General features: G+C 41.2%; 1 protein-coding gene across 1 annotated transcript; it reads left to right on the forward strand.

Annotated features, from left to right (window-relative positions):
* Positions 1–3993: 3993 nt before the first annotated feature.
* LOC138626430 (ephrin type-A receptor 2) lies at positions 3994–19740 on the forward strand. The gene is made up of 15 exons (XM_069708081.1): positions 3994–4290; positions 7117–7178; positions 7694–8312; positions 9983–10138; positions 10253–10585; positions 10776–10962; positions 11892–11983; positions 13010–13123; positions 14445–14525; positions 14613–14705; positions 16455–16576; positions 17929–18038; positions 18309–18468; positions 18547–18683; positions 18851–19740. Exons 1-15 carry the CDS (start codon positions 4185–4187, stop codon positions 19200–19202), a joined length of 2724 nt encoding a protein of 907 aa, XP_069564182.1. The 5' UTR covers positions 3994–4184; the 3' UTR covers positions 19203–19740.
* The last annotated feature ends 159 nt before the right edge of the window (positions 19741–19899 follow it).

A 19899-nucleotide genomic window follows, 5' to 3' on the forward strand; every position in this document is an offset into this window, starting at 1 on the left:
TTTCCTTTCATGTTCATTTGTGTCGGGACGAGTATGTAGCGCACCACAGCATTTATAGCAATATTTCACATGTACAGTGGGCACGGAAAGTATTCAGACCCCTTTAAATTTTTCACTCTTTGTTTCATTGCAGCCATTTGCTAAAATCAAAAAAGTTCATTTTATTTCTCATTAATGTACACTCAGCACCCCATCTTTACAGAAAAAAACAGAAATGTAGAAATTTGTGCAAATTTATTAAAAAAGAAAAACTGAAATATCACATGGTCATAAGTATTCAGACCCTTTGCTCAGTATTGAGTAGAAGCACCCTTTTGAGCTAGTACAGCCATGAGTCTTCTTGGGAATGATGCAACAAGCTTTTCACACCTGGATTTGGGGATCCTCTGCCATTCTTCCTTGCAGATCCTCTCCAGTTCCGTCAGGTTGGATGGTGAACGTTGGTGGACAGACATTTTCAGGTCTCTCCAGAGATGCTCAATTGGGTTTAGGTCAGGGCTCTGGCTGGGCCAGTCAAGAATGGTCACAGAGTTGTTCTGAAGCCACTCCTTTGTTATTTTAGCTGTGTGCTTAGGGTCATTGTCTTGTTGGAAGGTGAACCTTCGGCCCAGTCTGAGGTCCAGAGCACTCTGGAAGAGGTTTTCTTCCAGGATATCTCTGTACTTGGCCGCATTCATCTTTCCTTCAATTGCAACCAGTCGTCCTGTCCCTGCAGCTGAAAAACACCCCCATAGCATGATGCTGCCACCACCATGTTTCACTGTTGGGATTGTATTGGGCAGGTGATGAGCAGTGCCTGGTTTTCTCCACACATACCGCTTAGAATTAACGCCAAAAAGTTCAATCTTGGTCTCATCAGACCAGAAAATCTTATTTCTCATAGTCTGGGAGTCCTTCATGTGTTTTTTGGCAAACTCCATGCGGGCTTTCATATGTCTTACACTGAGGAGAGGCTTCCGTCGGGCCACTCTGCCATAAAGCCCCGACTGGTGGAGGGCTGCAGTGATAGTTGACTTTGTGGAACTTTCTCCCATCTCCCTACTGCATCTCTGGAGCTCAGCCACAGTGATCTTTGGGTTCTTCTTTACCTCTCTCACCAAGGCTCTTCTCCCACGATTGCTCAGTTTGGCTGGACGGCCAGGTCTAGGAAGAGTTCTGGTCGTCCCAAACTTCTTCCATTTAAGGATTATGGAGGCCACTGTGCTCTTAGGAACCTTGAGTGCTGCAAAAATTATTTTGTAACCATGGCCAGATCTGTGCCTTGCCACAACTCTGTCTCTGAGCTCCTTGGACAGTTCCTTCGACCTCATGATTCTCATTTGCTCTGACATGCACTGTGAGCTGTAAGGTCTTATATAGACAGGTGTGTGCCTTACCTAATCAAGTCCAATCGGTTTAATTGAACACAGCTGGACTCCAATGAAGGAGTAGAACCATCTCAAGGAGCATCAGAAGAAATGGACAGCATGTGAGTTAAATATGAGTGTCACAGCAAAGGGTCTGAATACTTATGACTATGTGATATTTCAGTTTTTCTTTTTTAATAAATTTGCACAAATTTCTACATTTCTGTTTTTTTCTGTCAAGATGGGGTGCTGAGTGTACATTAATGAGAAATAAAATGAACTTTTTTGATTTTAGCAAATGGCTGCAATGAAACAAAGAGTGAAAAATGTAAAGGGGTCTGAATACTTTCCGTACCCACTGTATATCCAAATGAAAACATGTAGTTATCAGCCATTTCCGTAGCTTCTGGTAAGGACAAACCGAAGGATGTAAAAACGCTAATATTGATGGATTTGACTCCAAGACGACTCCGAGGTAACGCTTGTGCATCCACAGTTCTTCCAACCGGCAACTTCCGGAAGTTGGAAGTCACCATGTTTCTTCAAGAGCCAAGACAAGACGAACTAAACACTGGTTGTAGAGACGGCCTTTTGCATTTTTTTTGTAATTTTCCTGCCCATTGCAGATTTTCTTACAGGGTGAGGCAAGGGGGTGTTCAGCTGGTTGCAATCTGCAACCTCACCACTAGATGCTACTAGAGCCTACACACTGCTCTTTTATAGGATCTGCTGCTTGCTTGGTTCCAGATACCATAGGACACCTTCAGAGGTTTTATGTAGATTACAGGCGTCGGCAGGTTGGCCTCATTTTTGTGGCCGACAGTATATTAGGAAGGATTTTTTTTTTTTTAGGAATACCATAACACTGCGTAGGGCCTCCCCATTGACTGTATGTAAGAATGAGCATTGACTCTGAAAAGAGATGCAGAAGTGTCTTAAAGTGCAATGCTAATGATGTTCGCTATGGGCTGGCTCCAAAAACCTTTGGCTCCAATACACCCCCAATCAAAAAGCATCTACTTTAATCTATTCAATATCATTACATTACATTACATTTACATTACATTTCATTTAGCTGACGCTTTTATCCAAAGGGACTTACAATAAGTGCATTTCAACCATGAGGGTACAAAACCCAGAACAACAGGAATCAAGACAATACAATTTCTTCAAGAAAGCCAATTAATCATTATTATTATTAATTCGTCATTATGGTGTCACTCCCTAAACTCTTCCTTTTGATCAGTGTTCTGACGGTCCATCTGAAAATAATTCTATAATTAATTAGGTATTAAAAATCAGTGTTAAATGCTGGATGCTTTTCAGCCTAAACTGTCGCCACGTTGGCTACGCAGAGGAAGGGGCGGAGCCACAGACGTAAAGAATTTTCGAATTAAGGCATTTAAGGAAGCTGCAGCTGTTCCTGAACACCACACAAAGTGTTTATTTCTCATTAAGTACCACCATACTGCTGTCGGATTGAGGCCTTCGTTTTCACTGAGTTTGTGAACGTGAGGGCACAAAAGCACATTCATTTCTGGATAAACTCATTAAAGCCAGCAGATCGGTTGGCAGGTGATGCGTTAGAAGTGCTTTGATTATTTCCAGTCCGTTCGGTTTGAAACAACACGTCCCTGTCAACATTCAAGAACTACACGAGTAAGAGTCCTAAAATGTAAGAGCACTATTTGTTAGTGTACTAAGGGAAGTATGTCAATTAGAACACATCCCAGGCTTCAAAATATAAAGTAAACATAATAGTAGAGGCACTACTTGGCGTTAAAAGGAATCAGTCGAGGTGGCTCAGGCATCTGATCAGGATGCCTCCTTCCACTGGAAGTTTTGGCACGTCCAACTTGTAGGAGACCCCAGGGTACCCGCTGAGGGGATATATTATATATTAATATATATATATATATATAATATATTCCTCATCTGGCCTGGGAACGCCGTGGGATCCCCCAGGATGGGCTGGAAAATGTTGCTGGGGAGAGGGAAGTCTGGGCTGACTTACTCGACCTGCTGCCACCGCGATCCAAACACACATGAGCAAAAGAATATGGATGGATGGATTAAAGGAAATGTTCTAACTTTTAAACGATACATTATTATTTCCCAGAATAAGTTTGACAATTCAAATTACTACAAGGCCTTAGCCACGACTTGTGACCTGCTCTCCTCCAGTTCATCCTTTAAAAAAAAATTTAAAAAAATCATGCATCACTGCATCACTTCCACACTTGCATCTTTGCAGTATTTCACATGCTCAGGCCCTATACAGTTATATTGCTAAGATGTCGGTCCCTTATGAGCCTCTGCCGGGTCCTAGTTTCACTGACTTTGTTCCCCGAGGTGTCCGACACTTCACAGTCCATCTTCTTCCTGAGCTCAAACCAGCCAGCTCAGTTGTGGTTTTGTGTCTTTTAAGTTTTTAATTTTTTTAAAAATAATACTTATTTTCAAAATAACACATATTCTGTCATATTTATTTGCTATATTTATTTAGGGCTATATAAATAACGTTCTTATTTTTACATATGTTGTAGATCACATTAAGTTACTCACTGCACACTGTGTTTATGTTAGCTGGCATACATTTTAAGAACTTTCTGGTATTCGTCACAGTTTCGTAACTTAGAATTGTTGTTCTGCTTCTGCTGACGTTTGGCTGTGGTCTGAATCACGCTGTAATCTTAGAGCAGCACACACAGGAACTCATTAGAACCGATGGATGTGGGTGTGTTCTGCTGAGGAAGAAGGTTCATTACAGCACAAATTTCTCAGCTGAGTGACAGACTTGATGTCAGCGGTGACCCGGACTGGTAGAGAGCTGGAAACATGTCTGTTTGTAATAGTATATTGTACTACTACTTCACTTCTTTAGTCCTTCTGTGGATGTTTATATTGGATGCCAGCTGTGACACGCAGCATCAAGTTGAGGAGGGTGAGTGTTCAGGACTGTTACTATTCCAGAGTCGTCTGAAAGTGTTTAGGATAAAAAATAAAAATTAAAAAAAAAAAAAAGGATCCCTCACTGTCATTATATTTCACAGCGTGAACAAAAAGTACTGTTTAAAGTGTGGCCTAACACAAGAGACAGGGAATTCTACCGTAGCCAGTAATGTGCTGTCTCTCTCCACTATACATGTACACAGATGGCCTGTGTAATATGGGGACTGGAAAGATCATCTTAATATTCAAGAGAAAAATTAAAGTGCGTATTCTGTATTACTTTGTGGTAAAACATATTAATTATCAGCTTTAAAAATTCATTGTTTGATTCGATCCATAATAATGATTTCACAAGAAAAACCTGAGGCATGTAATTAAAAAATGGTTTGAATATACATCAAATGGTTATGACAAGACTTAATGCTATTAAAGCCGAATATTTGTCAAACTGTAAAAATGTTGAATCTTAGAAATAATGAAAATATAAAGACAAAAATATGGAGTCTGCGGTGCGAGCTTGATGATATGTGTGTTGCCCAAACCAGCATAGTCTGTTCAGGGTCCTCCAGAGTCCATGTGGTTTTATGTGACTTTAATTTCTATAGCCTGCAATGAAAATGAATAAAACAATACAGGTACATTAAAATACAATACAAGTTCATTCAAATCTACACTTATGAAAATAAGTACAGATAAAAACATGCGTCAGACTGGCCATTTTAAGTGATCGATTTTTACATATAATTGGCTTGTTATAATTCTTTATGTATAACTGTTGTAGGCTGCATTTTGATGCTTTAGTTCGTTAAGGTGGAGCTGATTTAACAACTTTCTACACCATGAAGTGGTTAAGCCTACAATGCTGCATCATAGATAGATAGATAGATAGATAGATAGATAGATAGATAGATAGATAGATAGATAGATAGATAGATAGATAGATAGATAGATAGATAGATAGATAGATAGATAGATAGATAGATAGATAGATAGATAGATAGATAGATAGATAGATAATTACTTTATTAATCCCCAAGGGGAAATCTGTTTTGCTCCAGCAGCATTTATAGATACAGGAAAGGAATAAAAGATTAAATATAAAATTGCACAGTATATACAATAAAATAGAATAAAATAAAATAGAATAATTAAATTAAAACTAACTAAACAATAGTGCAAAGTTTTGTTTTTTATTTTTATTTTTTTTTATATTTAAACAACCAAGAAAAACAGACAACAGACAACAGTGTTATTGTTGTGTGATGGATTTTGCCAGAGGTGAGTTATTGTACAGTGGGCAGGAATGATCTCCTGTATCTGTCCTTGTGACAGCGGAGCTGGAGGAGTCTTTTGGAGAAAGTGCTCTGCTGTCCCTGCAGCAGGTGGTGGAGAGGGTGGTCAGGATTATCCAATATGGATAATAGTTTCCTCAGCGTCCTCCAGCATTGATGTTGGTCTTCCAGTTTAATCTGTTGTCGATGGACACACCGAGGTACTTGTACTCCTCAACCATGCCCACCACCTCTCCCAGAACTCTCAGCGGTTGTGGAGCCGTCGTCTTCCTCCTGAAGTCGACCACCATCTCTCTGGTCTTGGCCACGTTCAGGAGCAGGTGATTTCTTCCCGCCCACTCCACAAAGTCCTCCACTACTGCCCTGTACTCGTCCTCCCGTCCATCCCTTATACACCCGACCATTGCAGAGTCATCAGAGAACTTCTGCAGATGGCAGGACTCTGAGTTGTACTGGAAGTCAGTGGTGTATAAGGTGAACAGGAAGGGAGACAGAACAGTTCCCTGTGGAGCTCCAGTACCACTGACCACCGTATCAGACAGCACACTGCCCAGACGGACAAACTGTGGTCTGCCTGTCAGGTAGTTAGTGATCCAGGAGACGGTGGACGCGTCCACCCCCACCACCCGCAGCTTCTCACTCAGCAGCAGTGGTTGGATGGTGTTGAATGCACTGGAGAAATCAAAGAAAGTGATTCTCACAGAGCCACCGGTTCCATCCAGGTGAGACTGAGCTCGTTGCAGCAGGTAGATGAGGCCAGTCGAACCTGGCCAGTCGTCACAGAGAGAGGGGGAATGGGGGGAGAGGAGGGTCATGGCGTCGATGGAGGAAGAGCCCTTTGGAGTTGAGGACTCTGTGTCCATGCAGCTCACCAGGGGGGACGGAGGGGGGAAGGCAGCAGAGGTGTTTGGGAGGTGTGAGGTGTGATAGACTATCGTGTGACAAAGAATTTTTTTTTTTTGTGATAACATAAACAGAAAATAACAGCTTGCACACAAAAGCTAGTTTAGTGCAGTGACACATACATTTCTGTCAATAATTTGTGCTTTTGGAGCACAATATTTCTATAGAACTTTTCCTAATTTTCATTTAATTTCATTCCTAATTACATGTAATAAAATAGAAAATAAAGCCTTTTTAAAAAGAAAAAATTGTGGAAGTTTTATGACAAAATATTTTTGTATTAAAAAAAACACAGGAAATCTTTTTATTTTAATGTTTAAAAAAAAAAAAAAAAAAAAAAGATTAAGTGAACACAAAGTATTCATTTTATTTGAACAAACGACTAAAGACTGCTCAACTCCGTCCACCAAAGTTTATATAATCTCCTGAAATTTACACAAACAGCTTTCTATATTGAGAAAGAGAAAACCATGTCAGACCCCACCCTGATTAGGAAAAGATATCTTCAAACATTCAGGAAATGTGAGAATGACTGGCGATTAGCCACATACTGAACTATGTCTGCCAATCAAAGCAAAACTAACTAACAGAGTAACTGAGCCACCTTTCTTTCCTCTGTTTAGTGGAGATTTTCCATTCTGACAAACAAGCCCAACTGGCATGGACCTCTAAACCATTAAAAGAAGTAAGTGTGTTTGCTGATACATTAGAATTTCATATAAAGACTTAATTAACTGCTGACGGGGAAAATAAACGGTTTAATTAGAGACAAATTCTGGGCTAACAGTGAATCTGCATGTATTGATTATTTTATTTATGTCTGTAGTCATTATTTATCATTTTATTTCTGTTATTTAGCTTTTCAGATCCATATCTTAAGATCATAACTGTAGTGACTTTTCTGACTTTTTGTTTGTACATTTTTCAACGAAACCATAAAAAAGACAAACAAACATTGCACACACAGAAATATATAAATAATTTCATAAATGATGGGAGCACGAGTTGGTACTGGTTGGACCCAGTTATCGTTACAAACTGTATGAACATGTGCATTTAGTCGTTGTATAAATTGTAGCATGATTCACTGTTACATTATTTATTCATTTAAAAATGAAGATGAAGTTTTAAAGGTGCGCGGAAGATGCTCTTGAGCCATGTTCATGTGAGATCAGCTTTTTACTGATTGCTTCATGACAGTGGAGTGTAATCCGCCTGAGAGCCGGAGGAGCGAATCCTGTGCCTGTGCTCCAAGCATGTGCACAAAGAATGAGCAGAACTATTTTAAGCCGGTGGATGGAGCGTAAAAATGCCCGCTATCTACTGATGGATATCGCTTTTGCTCAAGAAGAGGAGTCATCCGGTCAGCTCAGTCCACTGCAAGTTCACATTTCTGACTCAGACGCTCCCATCACCACATTACGGGACACCCGGACAGTTCTGGACCTCCAGACCTCCAAACCGTTCCCTGGTACACCCAATCCAAACCAACTATCGAGCCACCTGAATCGCAGCGTGGCCCTGAGCCTGGGGCCAGTCAGCAGCAGAGGCTTCCAGATCGCCTTCTCCTACTCAGGGACGTGTGTGTTTGTCACATCCATCAGACTCTACTACAGGATGTGCCCTGGCATCGTGTCTGATCTGGTGTCGTTTGGGAGAACGGGAGCCGGGTCGGGGCCCCTGTTGGGTTCGTGCGTAGAGAGAGCCGTTAAGGTTTCTCCTCCTGAGAGGGAGTGTCATGTGGACGGAGTGTGGGGGCCACAGCGGGGACGCTGCACCTGTGAAGCCGGGCATCAAGTCAGGAACAACACCTGTCAAGGTAAGGACACAAAATCAGTTATTCCCACCTGCATTTGATATATCTGCATAAATAGCCAAAATGATTTGAATTCCTGGAAACCTTTCACCGTGCTACAAAAGCATTGCCTGGCTTGTGTATCAATGACCAGACATCACAACATCAACGTATCCATTTTGCACGATGTTCCTGCAGCTGATGTTTGCAACTTCTTCGGAGAGGAAGTAACTCATTCCTGTCATTTGCTGATGCAAACACTTTAAGTATATCGCTGAAACTAATCTTAGATCGGCTTTGCGTCCTTTCCAACATAAGTTTCCACGACTCATGACTTTCACATCCTCTTTCCCATAATCCTCTTTTTTTCCTCAGTCTGATCTCATCTTTTTTTAGTTTTGGGCGTTTCCTTTGTGTTGTTCAATCATTCAGAGTTTCACGTATCTTCTAAGAACAGATCCCTGTTCAATAGCTACATTTTGTTTTCTCCCCTTATGACACGAGAGCAGCCAACAATTTACAGAGAAGTAAGTTGTTGGCTGACTTACTGGTAAAGAATAGCTATTTTGTGCTGTATACCAGTACTGCATGTTAGTCGATAAACAACAAAGATATGTAACAATTACTCAACCAATCAGTTTACAGATCTTAATGAATATACTATCAGTTGAATCAGTTAATAAGTTTGGTCGCTCTTTAAGCCGAAAAGTCTCAAAAATGAGAGTAAAAAGAATTTCAAACTGCAAAGTGTCAAGTTCTTTCAGACAACAGCAGAAAAGCTTCACGGTATCAAAAATTCATATTAGATTAAGTATTACGTACAAAGAAGAAAGGGTTCTGACATAAAATTACACTTCAAAGCAGTCCATGATTAGAGGCTGTCATTATTTTTTTATACCCTAGAGAAAGTTGAATGCCATAAATCCTCTCTACCCTCCCCATCGTGAGGGTTTCTGCACCATTAACATTTTTAGAAGGTTATTTCTGTTCAATCAACTTTGGAAGAGCTTTTGAACGGGTCCAATAATATTAGTGTTTCCTGACTAATTATAACTAATCTGGTAACACTGTGATTGTTGTACAGTTTTGATTTCCCAGATATAAAATTGACAATTTTTGCTGAAGTACTTCAGCTCTGTCTCCGGCCTGTAATTTGGACGGAAAGATTTATTTTATTTCAAACTTCAGGTCTTTCCCCCACGTGCGGTGGATCTGACTCGATGTGATTGGAAACCTAGCGATACTACGTCCCGCCCACTGATAGCTGTAACCTGATTGCAACACAGGCCTGTCAATCAAACAGATACGCCGCCCCAAAGCATGGGTTTTTGAAGCTTATTTTTTAAGTAATGATTATTTTATTCCTTATTTTCAGATGGACCATCAGAAAGCTAATAAGAAGGCTCAACTACAGCTAGTAAAACTGAAATAACTTGTGGAAAAAATTCATTGACTCGGCTTTTTGAAACCAACCTCTGGTGTCACTCAGTGGTATTGCAGCTTCAGGCATCGGCCTCATCTTTCAGACGCGGAGGCTACGACCACTTTTATTTACAATCTATGGTCGGGACCCTCTTATGGTTACCATGAATATGCTCAGCAAATGTCATGGAGTCATTACTGTAGTAGAGCTTCAATCAAACTCCCCAGTATGAGTGGTGGCAAAGAGACGATCACTCTTTCTTTCTCACCAGCCTGTAGGATGGGCTACTACAAAGCAACCAATGAGAGCGGAGGATGCCGGATGTGCCCAGCGAACACCAAGACGCACAGGGAGGGATCAGAGAGGTGTGATTGTCAACAGGGCTTCAGCCAGCTGCCGAGTGACCCCAATGACCTCGGCTGCACCAGTAAGGAACTCTAAATGTGTTCATTGGATGAAAACAGGAAATGCATTTAATCCACAAGCTTCACATTATTAAACATTAAAGCTTAAATCCAAGCGTGTTCTTTCTTTTTCACAGAGGCACCCTCTGCCCCCGTGAATCTAACAACTTTCCATTATAATGACTCCGTGCTGATGGTGACGTGGGACCCTCCTTATGACCGGGGAGGAAGACAGGAAATTAAGTATAGTGTCAAGTGCGAGAAAGAAGCAGGGGCTGGCAATCAGTGGGAGGCATGTGTGAACGATGTCGTTTTCCTGCCAGAGCCATCGGCGCTGACTCACACATCTGTCAACATCATGGGACTAAACCCACAGGATGACTACAGACTGTCAGTACAAGCCTGGAATGACATATCTGCCCTGCAGGGGAAACCACATGCATCCACAGCTGTTGTGACTATTCACAGATGTATGTAAGCCTAACAAGTTCATGTCAATACATTACATAGTCCAGGGGCTTTTACCACTGTACCGCAACCGTAGTCTGGTTCTCTTTGACTTAATCTGGCTTCACTGAGAAAAAAATTGGGTGCTATAATACAATCAGTAGTTGCATCTTTAAAGTCAAATGAATTGAGCCACAGTTGCGCTTCTTACAGGGAAAGTTCCTCCTGCGGTGATCACTGTGAGCCCACCAGTAAACATCTCAGATGAAATAACGCCTCCTCAGCCCAAGAGTCGCTTCTCCATATGGCTCACGATTGGTGTTTTATTTGGCATCCTGATGCTCATAGCTGTAATCTCCGTCGTGGTGTGTGCACTGCCACGAAACTACACTAAACTCAGGTGAGGAGACCTCCCACTTCTCTTTCTTTAACCTGTTTGCTTTTCATTATCTTTTCATCTTGTCTCCATTTTTGCATTACAGTATAACCAAATAGGTTTTTTGCCTTTTTTTATGTTTGTGTTTTTTGTGAGTGAGTGTGTGCAACATGAGGAATTATGAAAATAGGTGAGGTAGGAGGAGGTATGAGATATAACTGCATTGTTTTTAATTTTAATACATTTCTATTTTATATTTCCTTTTCGTGTTTTAACCACAAATCCATCTCTGGAACACTTTTACAAACAACATATGTGAATAACCTTTACTACTGGTGGTAAACTTCTGGTTTCAATGTATTTTATCAATTGTCAGGATAAGTAACTTATTATGGAAACTCTAAAAAGTCAATGGTATAATTGATTTTTGTTCATATAAGTAATTGTTTGTTATAGTTCAATTATTTCAGTCTCATTCCTGTGTTGACATCATCGTTATTGCAGTGACTGACGTTAAACACAAAGGGGAGCTCTGACTGCCTCTGAGTGGGTTAGACATTAGGTGTGCAATGATTATAGCCAACCGACCCAAGAAGAATTGAAAGTCTGAAAATATGCTTTCACTTGACATTACAAATGATTAAATGTTGATTAATCTGAAAAAATACAAGCATATACATTTAAAAAAAAAAAAAAAGAAGAACAGTAAACTGTTCAAAATATAAATGGGACCGGATATATCGTGAAATTACTGTGTTTTGAAATTGTGGGATAATTTCATAGATAATAGCGATAAAGATAATATCGTATACGTACATAACATAATAGATCATGTAGAACATCATTTTACTACAAATTTAAATTTGTCCCACAAAGTGGAAGCTTAAGCTGATGATGAGTGAAGTGTGATAATAATTTACTGGTAATTAAATAAGAGTTCAACTTTTCTACAGGTTAGACCAGGAAGTAGAGCTTTTGCCAATGAATCCTGAAATGTCTTTCCGACACCCACAGACCATCCAGGCTGCACCCCAACAGTCCAACAGTAAGTCTTGTTGTCCTGAGCTGGAACAAGTTCATTCTTTGTCATTTTGTTTATTTCATCATGAATCTGTCATTCTTCCAACCAAACAAGTGTTGTTTTCTTCCACTGTTTTCATGCTGCTGGGAAATATTTTATTGCCAAAATAAGAACATTGATTTCACCTGGTAAATGTAACTGTTCTGTTCATTCTCACTGGAATTGAAAGCCTCACAAGGAAGAATGAAAATGGCAGAGATTAGGAGACAAATCACACTTCACATATATTAATAAGATTCCAACACACTTGACATTTAAAAAGCATGATTGTTATGTTTTCATATTAATTCTGTACCTTTTCAATTAAACAACAGATTCACCCCACTTGTGTGTATAGTACTGCTGGTCCACAATATTTGAACAAGAAATACATTTAATCAGTCAATCGTGCACAAAGAAGAATTTAATAAGATTAAAGAAAATCCTTCTAACTTCCTGCAGCATGACATCCTTAAATACTACAGACATCCTATCAGAAATGTTTCCTCTCATTTCATTCACGTAGATATTAGAGGAAGACCAACCTCAGTGGAAACGTTACCCATAATGTCTGTTTTACAAGGAACACAGATGTCGGTGTCTGGGTACCATTTGTTTTTTAAATTGCTGTAGCACGTCTTAGCTACCGTGGAGGTTCCTCGGAGACACAACACGACCAGCTGAGCCACAAGGTTCGGTTTATGGTTTCGTTTATTGGTAAACCCACACTTGCTGAACACACACTGGTTGAACACGATGCCAGCGCTCTCCTGCCCTGCATCCGAGCGTCCGTTCCTTCGCTGCTTCTCCTTCCTTCCCCTCACCAGGTCCTGCTCACTTATAAAAGGAGAGAAACCAATCCCCCGATTCAGTTCAGCTGCGCCAATTATCTTCTTCCCGGCGCCGTTCCCTGAACCACTCCATCACTCTCTCCCCCCTGCAGCTGAGCTAACCACGCCCCGCCACCACAATTACATTTGAAGTGTGAATTTCTTGTTTTATGTTCTTCAGTGGCAGAGGGAGTGGTCCAGTTGTTGGGGGAGGTCAGCGGCAGGCTGCTGGACAGTCTGAAGGAGGTCCTGGTTGAGAGAAACCAGCTGACATTGGGAAAGGAGCTGGGCAAAGGTCAGTCCAACACCAACATCCTGTCGCAGCCTCGCAATGCAGAAACATCATTTTTGCAAACTCTCATTCAGGTGGTTAAAGCTGCCGATGACAAACATCCATCTCTTGTATTTACACATTAAAATGGACCTTTCCTGACTGGACAAAGAGCCCAGCATCCCCAGGGAGTTAGACATTTGTACAGTCCAAGGTTTACATTAGGTGTTAACAAAGCAAAAGTAAGGATGCGGTGTATAGGCAAGTAATGCACTCAACTTTCATTGAGTGATTAGCCTCCGAGGGGACACTGGGGCAAATGTTTTTTCTTGGGACCCTATTGACCCCCATAGTGCATGTCAATTTCAGTGTCACATATCACAACAGCTTTACTATTTACCTTTGTATCACAAAAAAATGTCCTGAGCTCGCACAAAAATCTACAACAGATATCACATCATACAACAGAAAAACACGTAAAAAGAATGAATTACACTGTAAAAGATGCAACTTCATGCGACAGTGGGGAATAAAGTCTTAAACATAAGTTGTAATGTCTTGTAAGACCAATTGAATAAGTAGAATGCCAAATATATCTTATTAAGAAAGGTTTTGTATTTTCCCAAGCACACAGAAACTGTGACGAAAAATTAATTGACAACCACTTTGAACTGATTGTAATTTTTCAAGCAAAAATTCAAAAAATTCTCTGGTACCAGCTTCTGGGAAATATTAGGCAGTCAGTTCTTAAAGTTGATGTGTTAATGGTCAAATGGGCAAGCGTAAGGATCTGAGAGACTTTGAATGGGGTCAAATTGTGATGTCTAGATGACTAAATAAGAGGATTTCCAATTGGCAGGTCTTGTGCAGCCTTCCTGGCATGTAGTGGTTAATACCAACCAAAGCGGTCCAGAGAGGGCCAACCGGTAAGCTAACGACACTATTCGTGGGTGCCCAAGGCTCATTGATGCATAATAGGTATTCTAATGGAAACAGGAGTTAGGAAACCAAAGTCTGAAATAATTCAATATCCGCTGGTTAATCCAATGTTTTGTGTGGATTATCACACTTAATAGACACAATGGACTTAATGTATTAAAAACAATGAACAACAGGCATTGTTACTTTGCCACTAAGCATGACAAACAGACTAACCTGAATAGTGTCTTGTGTATATGTGTAGAAATAAAAACTGTTGAATGATAAATGGCATTATTTCTCAAACTGTCCACCAAAATTAACTTTAGAATTTTGAGTCTGAGGTGATAAATAGTCTTTAAGGGTTCAGAAGATTTCTCTGCCAGCGAGTGAGTGATAACATTTAAATCTTTGTCCTGCACCACAGGAGAGTTCGGCTCAGTGCACCAAGGCGTCTTCGCACCACAAGAAGGCGTGGTCATCGAAGTGGCTGTGAAGATGATGAGAGGTGTGCATTAAACTCCCACCTGTTCATTGGAACTCCACTCTGCCACTTCTTATTGTTATCATTTGTTCTCTGTCGCTGCACATCTAGTTGGGATCCACTGCGAGGAAGACTTGCACGAGTTTTTGAGAGAGGCAGAGATCATGAAGAACTTTGATCATGAAAACGTGGTCAGACTGCTGGGTAAGTCTGAGAAGAGTCTCAGTCGTCCAGGTCTGTGCGACTGCTATCCGAAGTCAACCGGATTTGCTTGAAGTTCTTGAAGCCGTTTCATTTCTTATCTACAGGTTTCTTTTGTTCTAACTGACCGGTGGTTTCCAGGTTTTTCACTTTATGTGGGGTTGTTAACGGCTTGAGAGCGGTTGAGGTCACATGTTGTTAACAACATGTTGTTGAGCTGTCCAGGCATCATGTGATTAAGAACAGGTGTAAAGCTTCTAAAGGGAAGGATCTCAAGATTTAGAAACAGTCTCCTACGTTTAGTGACGGTCGTTCCAGTTTTGGCTTCTTTCTCTCCTCTTTCAGACCATGCAGTGCAATTTTTACGTCACTGTGGAGGTAAAATTGCACTTGGACCTTTGGCCACCTCAATCCAGGTCTGAGTGCAGCGCAGCCAGCAGAGGCTTCAGTGGCCAAGAACACACGTGAATCCAAAATCCACCAGGTTTGGTGGATGTTCTACATATTTAATCACACTAACATAAATAATTCAAACAAGATGTTTGGAACTGAACCTTTCAATTCAGTTAATTATATGAAAAATTAAGCTGACTCTTGTCTATTGAATTAGATGTGAATCAGGCAGTTGATGCACATCGTGACGCATTATACCTTCTCAGCCATGAAATATAAAAGGCACTCGGATTAATTACAAATTAATTGAAATGAAATAAAAGGGATAACAGTGCAGCAGCCTTTTCACCTAATCATCTGGTTTTGTAACCTAGCCAGCCTCCCAAAACATGTGGAAAAAAAGCTGTGATGAAACGTTAGAGCAATTTATGCCCGACAGTTTCGGCCCATTTAATTAATGATTGTAAAGTAAATTAGGCCTACTCAGAGCTCTGGGGAAGAAGCTGTTCCTCATTCTGCCGGTTTTGGCGGTGTGGTGTCCTTTCCGTGATGGTAGGTGGAGCAAACAGAGAGCGGCCTGGATGGGTTGAATCTCTGCTGATGTTGCCGATTTTCCGTCCTCCGCTCAAACTGAAGTATGCCAATATTCTCAAAAATGCGTGTAACTCAGGTGCTGATGTTAATCAAGTGATGTAACTTGGAATACTTCCCCTTTGAGGGTTATAGCTTTCCCCTGCTGTGCACGTCTGCCATTTGGGCACAACTAGAGCGGTCCCAGAACTTTTTGATTGCCCCTTGTACATCTGAAGAACAAGGGACCTTCATTTGAGGGCAGAGATGTACACATGTTGGCAGTTCACGACTCATGATGGCCGTTTGTGCCAGCAAGTCACATGTGACCTTAACAACTCTCAAGGTATCAATGAGCACAAGAGCCTAAAAGCCTGGGACTGCTCTCTCGTCACGTAGGTGATGAAACATCTTAAAGAACTTCAAGCAAGTCCAACTGCTTTGGGATACACTTACCATTTATGTCTTGTCTATACAACTCAATAGTCAGTTTGCCCATCGTAACACTGAAAGAAAACTAGCATATTAGCAGACTTCGCAGCATGCACAGTTTAAGAGACAAAACTAAGGTAAGTAGATCTGCCGGGAAATTAATTCTAATTAGATTAGGCAGTAGTAGGCTACATTTTACTGCAATGTTGCCATTTTGGCAAATTTCACTCGCAGCTCGGATTGGCAGCATAACTGTCTGCACATTGTAATTTCTAAAGCATTAATCTGCGTTAACCTATATTGAATCCGTAAACAATTATGTAGCAACAACCTTATAAGAGACTTGTGTTCTTGCAGGGGTCACTTTGCAGAGAGATCAGGACTCTCCACTGCCCATTCCTCTGGTCGTCTTGCCCTACATGAAACACAGAGACCTGCGGCGCTTCCTCATTGCGACACGTTACGGTGATATTCCTATGGTATGCTCATGACAAATGCTTCGATACACACAAGGAGTTCAACAACACTTCACCCAACAAATGATTATAATCTAGTACAAACAGGAAGCTTACCAAAGTATCGTGAGACATCATTCTGTGAGGGTCTTGTTATAACTGTAGTCTGACTCAATGAACGTGGAATGTTGGTATAAACTTGGCATTGGTCGACCATTTCAGTTGATATTCTTCCCCCTTTCCTGCTATCCGTGTATCACCATTTTCAAAATCCCAGTCGTGACAGAAAAAACAACCAACAACCTCCGAGATAGCAAAGTGCATGCTAACGATGGCAGGTTTTGTTCACAATTTGAATCATACAACAAGGCAGGTCTGTTTGGTTCTTTTTGGTCTTTTGCAGGGGTTTCCCCATTTTAATGCCAGAGTCTGTCTACCTACCTCCTAATTTTCCACCAAAACAACTTCTCTTCCAGCACCACTTTTGAAAGGGGCACCATGGTTGCCCTCTGGGTTTAGCACCACCTGAGATGATTGTGATTGTTAAAAGAAATACGCGCAAGCCAGAGCAGTAATTGTCCTTATACCAGAATGATGTATGGGGGCAGTCAAACCATACACCAACCTGGAGATAGGTCTAGCTATTTGAGACAAGGGTTTTTCTTGAACAGTGTGTGTCTGGAGAAAAATCAAGACCTTCTACAAGCTCCTAAACTGTTCCTGTTGCGCACAAATGGAGCACAGCAATGTGACTTGCACAGAACATGGAGAAGCAAAAAGCCTCGACCTCACTCAACATCAGGACCTGAGTTACATACGGTTTTGTGATGACTGGTCTGTGTACATTTTGAAAATCACACTGAATTTGAGTGTACATCAAATTTTGTTTCAAACAAAGGAAATCGACTATTTAGACCCTTGAAATGCTCCAGAAAGTCAAGAGCAATGAACCAATGAGGAGGGCGAGGTGTTTTGAGTGACATTTAGGTTTTAAGAGGGGCAGAATATCTGTCTAAAACTACTAGTAGGCATGCATTTTCAATATCACCTCTGAATTCAATTAAATTCTATTCGTATAGCACCAAATCACAACACAGGTTATTTCATGGCACTGAATACAGTCCTTACAACAGAACTTTACAACATTATAACATTATACAGAGGAACCCAACAATTGAACAATTCCCATGTAAACCCATCTAAAATAAAATTTACATCGCATTTGATTGTGGAATTAGTGACGCGGTCTGAACAGCATTTGAAAGTCATGATTTCAACCACACGTCAAACCACAAATTTGCTCACATCTGAACTTCTTTATGTTTGAATATTCCAGATTAATGACAGCATCCATCTTCTCTACCTTCTCCTTACAGTTTATACCCCACCAGACTCTCCTGCGCTTCATAATTGACATTGCAGCAGGGATGGACTATTTGAGCTCGCAGGGGTGTCTGCACAGAGACTTGGCTGCACGCAACTGCATGTGAGTCTGTTGGGAGGAGATGGAGAGGACCCCGAAATCAAAGAGTCCTTGTTCACATATGACTGTGTCTCTGTCTCTTACCTATTGGTATTCACCCGTAGCTTGTATCTGGGAAGGAAGCCACTTCAAGTCTCAATGACATACTGAGGGCTTCAGAGGAGACTTTGTGTTTTATGTGTGTGTCGGGACAATGTTGTGTCACGACTCTTGTTCATTGGTCAGACTTTCAGAGAGCATTGCAGATGATGCAGGTAATTGTTTCTTCTACAGGTTGGGTGACGACCTCAGGGTGTGTGTGGCTGACTTCGGCCTGTCCAAAAATATCTACAGCAACAATTATTATCGTCAGAAGGTAGCTATCCGTCTGCCAATCAAGTGGATGGCGATGGAGAGCCTCTCTGAGTGCATCTACACCTCCAAAACTGACGTGGTGAGTTCGTCACGGAGAGGTTGAAAGCCACTTTACATTTGTAGTATATAAAACTGTGATTGCTTGTCCTTGTCTCAGTGGTCATACGGAGTGACCATGTGGGAGATCGTGTCTCGTGGGAGGATCCCCTACCCCGGAGTCCACAACCACGAGCTGCTGGACCTGCTGCTGTCTGGACACAGGCTCAAACCACCTGAGGACTGCGATCAGAAGCTGTGAGTGCCCGTGCTTGTTCAGGGGCATTTCTCATTTTGTATCTGATGAGAGAACTTGTTAAAACAATGACTTTTTATATTTTATGTAATGGGTTAATCCATATTTAATATACAGTCCAAGAAGTGTTTACACCTTTTGTTGTTCTTCCATCTCACCCCAAACCCAGTTACGAAGTCATGAGGAGCTGCTGGGACAGGGAGGCGACCCGGAGGCCTGCCTTCAGGGAACTGGTTGAGGCACTGAAAGGTCTTCTCTCTGAGCTGCCAGTCCTGGAGACCAGCCAAGAGGCCAATTATATCAACCAGGGCCTGGGGGTCGCTGCCGCTGTTGCCGCTGCTGGCGCCGCTGCTGGCGCCTGCGAGGATCCACAGACAGAATCTGGAAGAAGGTTGGAAAATATTTACCTGCCTGATCCCGTGGAGGCTGCTGCTACAGCCAGAGACGAGGATGTGGAAATAGAGGATGGCTACCTTAAGTGTATTCCTGACTTAGTAGATAAGATGGACTATAACCACTGAACAAAGACAATATTTCTATAATGTACAAAATATCATTCTTCTTTGCTGACCTTCTTCCCAATCTGCTCCCAAGTTTTTTCATTTAAAGAAATTTAGGAGCCCATTGAACAATGTTTATGAGTTTAATAACAAATAATTTATTATATACTGCTCTGGCAACCTGTCCACATTCTCACAAAATCCGCTGGGATAGGTTCCAGCAACAATGAAGTAGCAACAGGAAATGGTACATGTTTGCATGCGAGTAAAATAGATAATTTTAAACAACCACATATTTTGGACTTTTCCACGAGCAGACCTGTGTGTCAGTTAAACACTGTTTTAATAACAATAATTTAATAATCATAGTTGTCCTGTATACGTTACCTTTGTAACAAAAGATTCTGGTTTAAGCTACGTTTTTCTTCCTGTTAAAGAAGAGGTTTTTTTTCTACAGCTGTTGCTCGAATTGTTGAATTGTTGGGTTCCTCTCTTCAATGTTGTAAGGTTCTGTTGTAAAGATTTTACTATATTGTGTTGTGATATAAAAAAAAAATGAAGGAAAACTGAATTCATTTTCTCATCGATTATTTTTCCACGTATCTATATTTAAGGTGTAGAGCTCTTTTGTGTGTGAGAGAGACTGACAGAGTTGTTTGTACAGTATAAACCGCTCAGTGATCTTTAAAGGCTGGGTTGGGGTGGAGGGCGACAGGAG

The sequence above is a fragment of the Brachyistius frenatus genome, unplaced genomic scaffold, assembly GCF_029030835.1.
Source record: "Brachyistius frenatus isolate BFR_SWC_R1_liver_20210118 unplaced genomic scaffold, ASM2903083v1 Contig_73, whole genome shotgun sequence".
Lineage (NCBI taxonomy): Eukaryota > Metazoa > Chordata > Actinopteri > Embiotocidae > Brachyistius > Brachyistius frenatus.

Coding starts and splice junctions, on each gene's coding strand:
- LOC138626430 (XM_069708081.1), top strand. CDS start 4,185: ATGTCTGTTTGTAATAGTATATTGTACTACTACTTCACTTCTTTAGTC. Junction 4,291..7,116: donor GCAGCATCAAGTTGAGGAGG/GTGAGTGTTCAG, acceptor TCCTCTGTTTAG/TGGAGATTTTCCATTCTGAC. Junction 13,124..14,444: donor GGGAAAGGAGCTGGGCAAAG/GTCAGTCCAACA, acceptor CCTGCACCACAG/GAGAGTTCGGCTCAGTGCAC.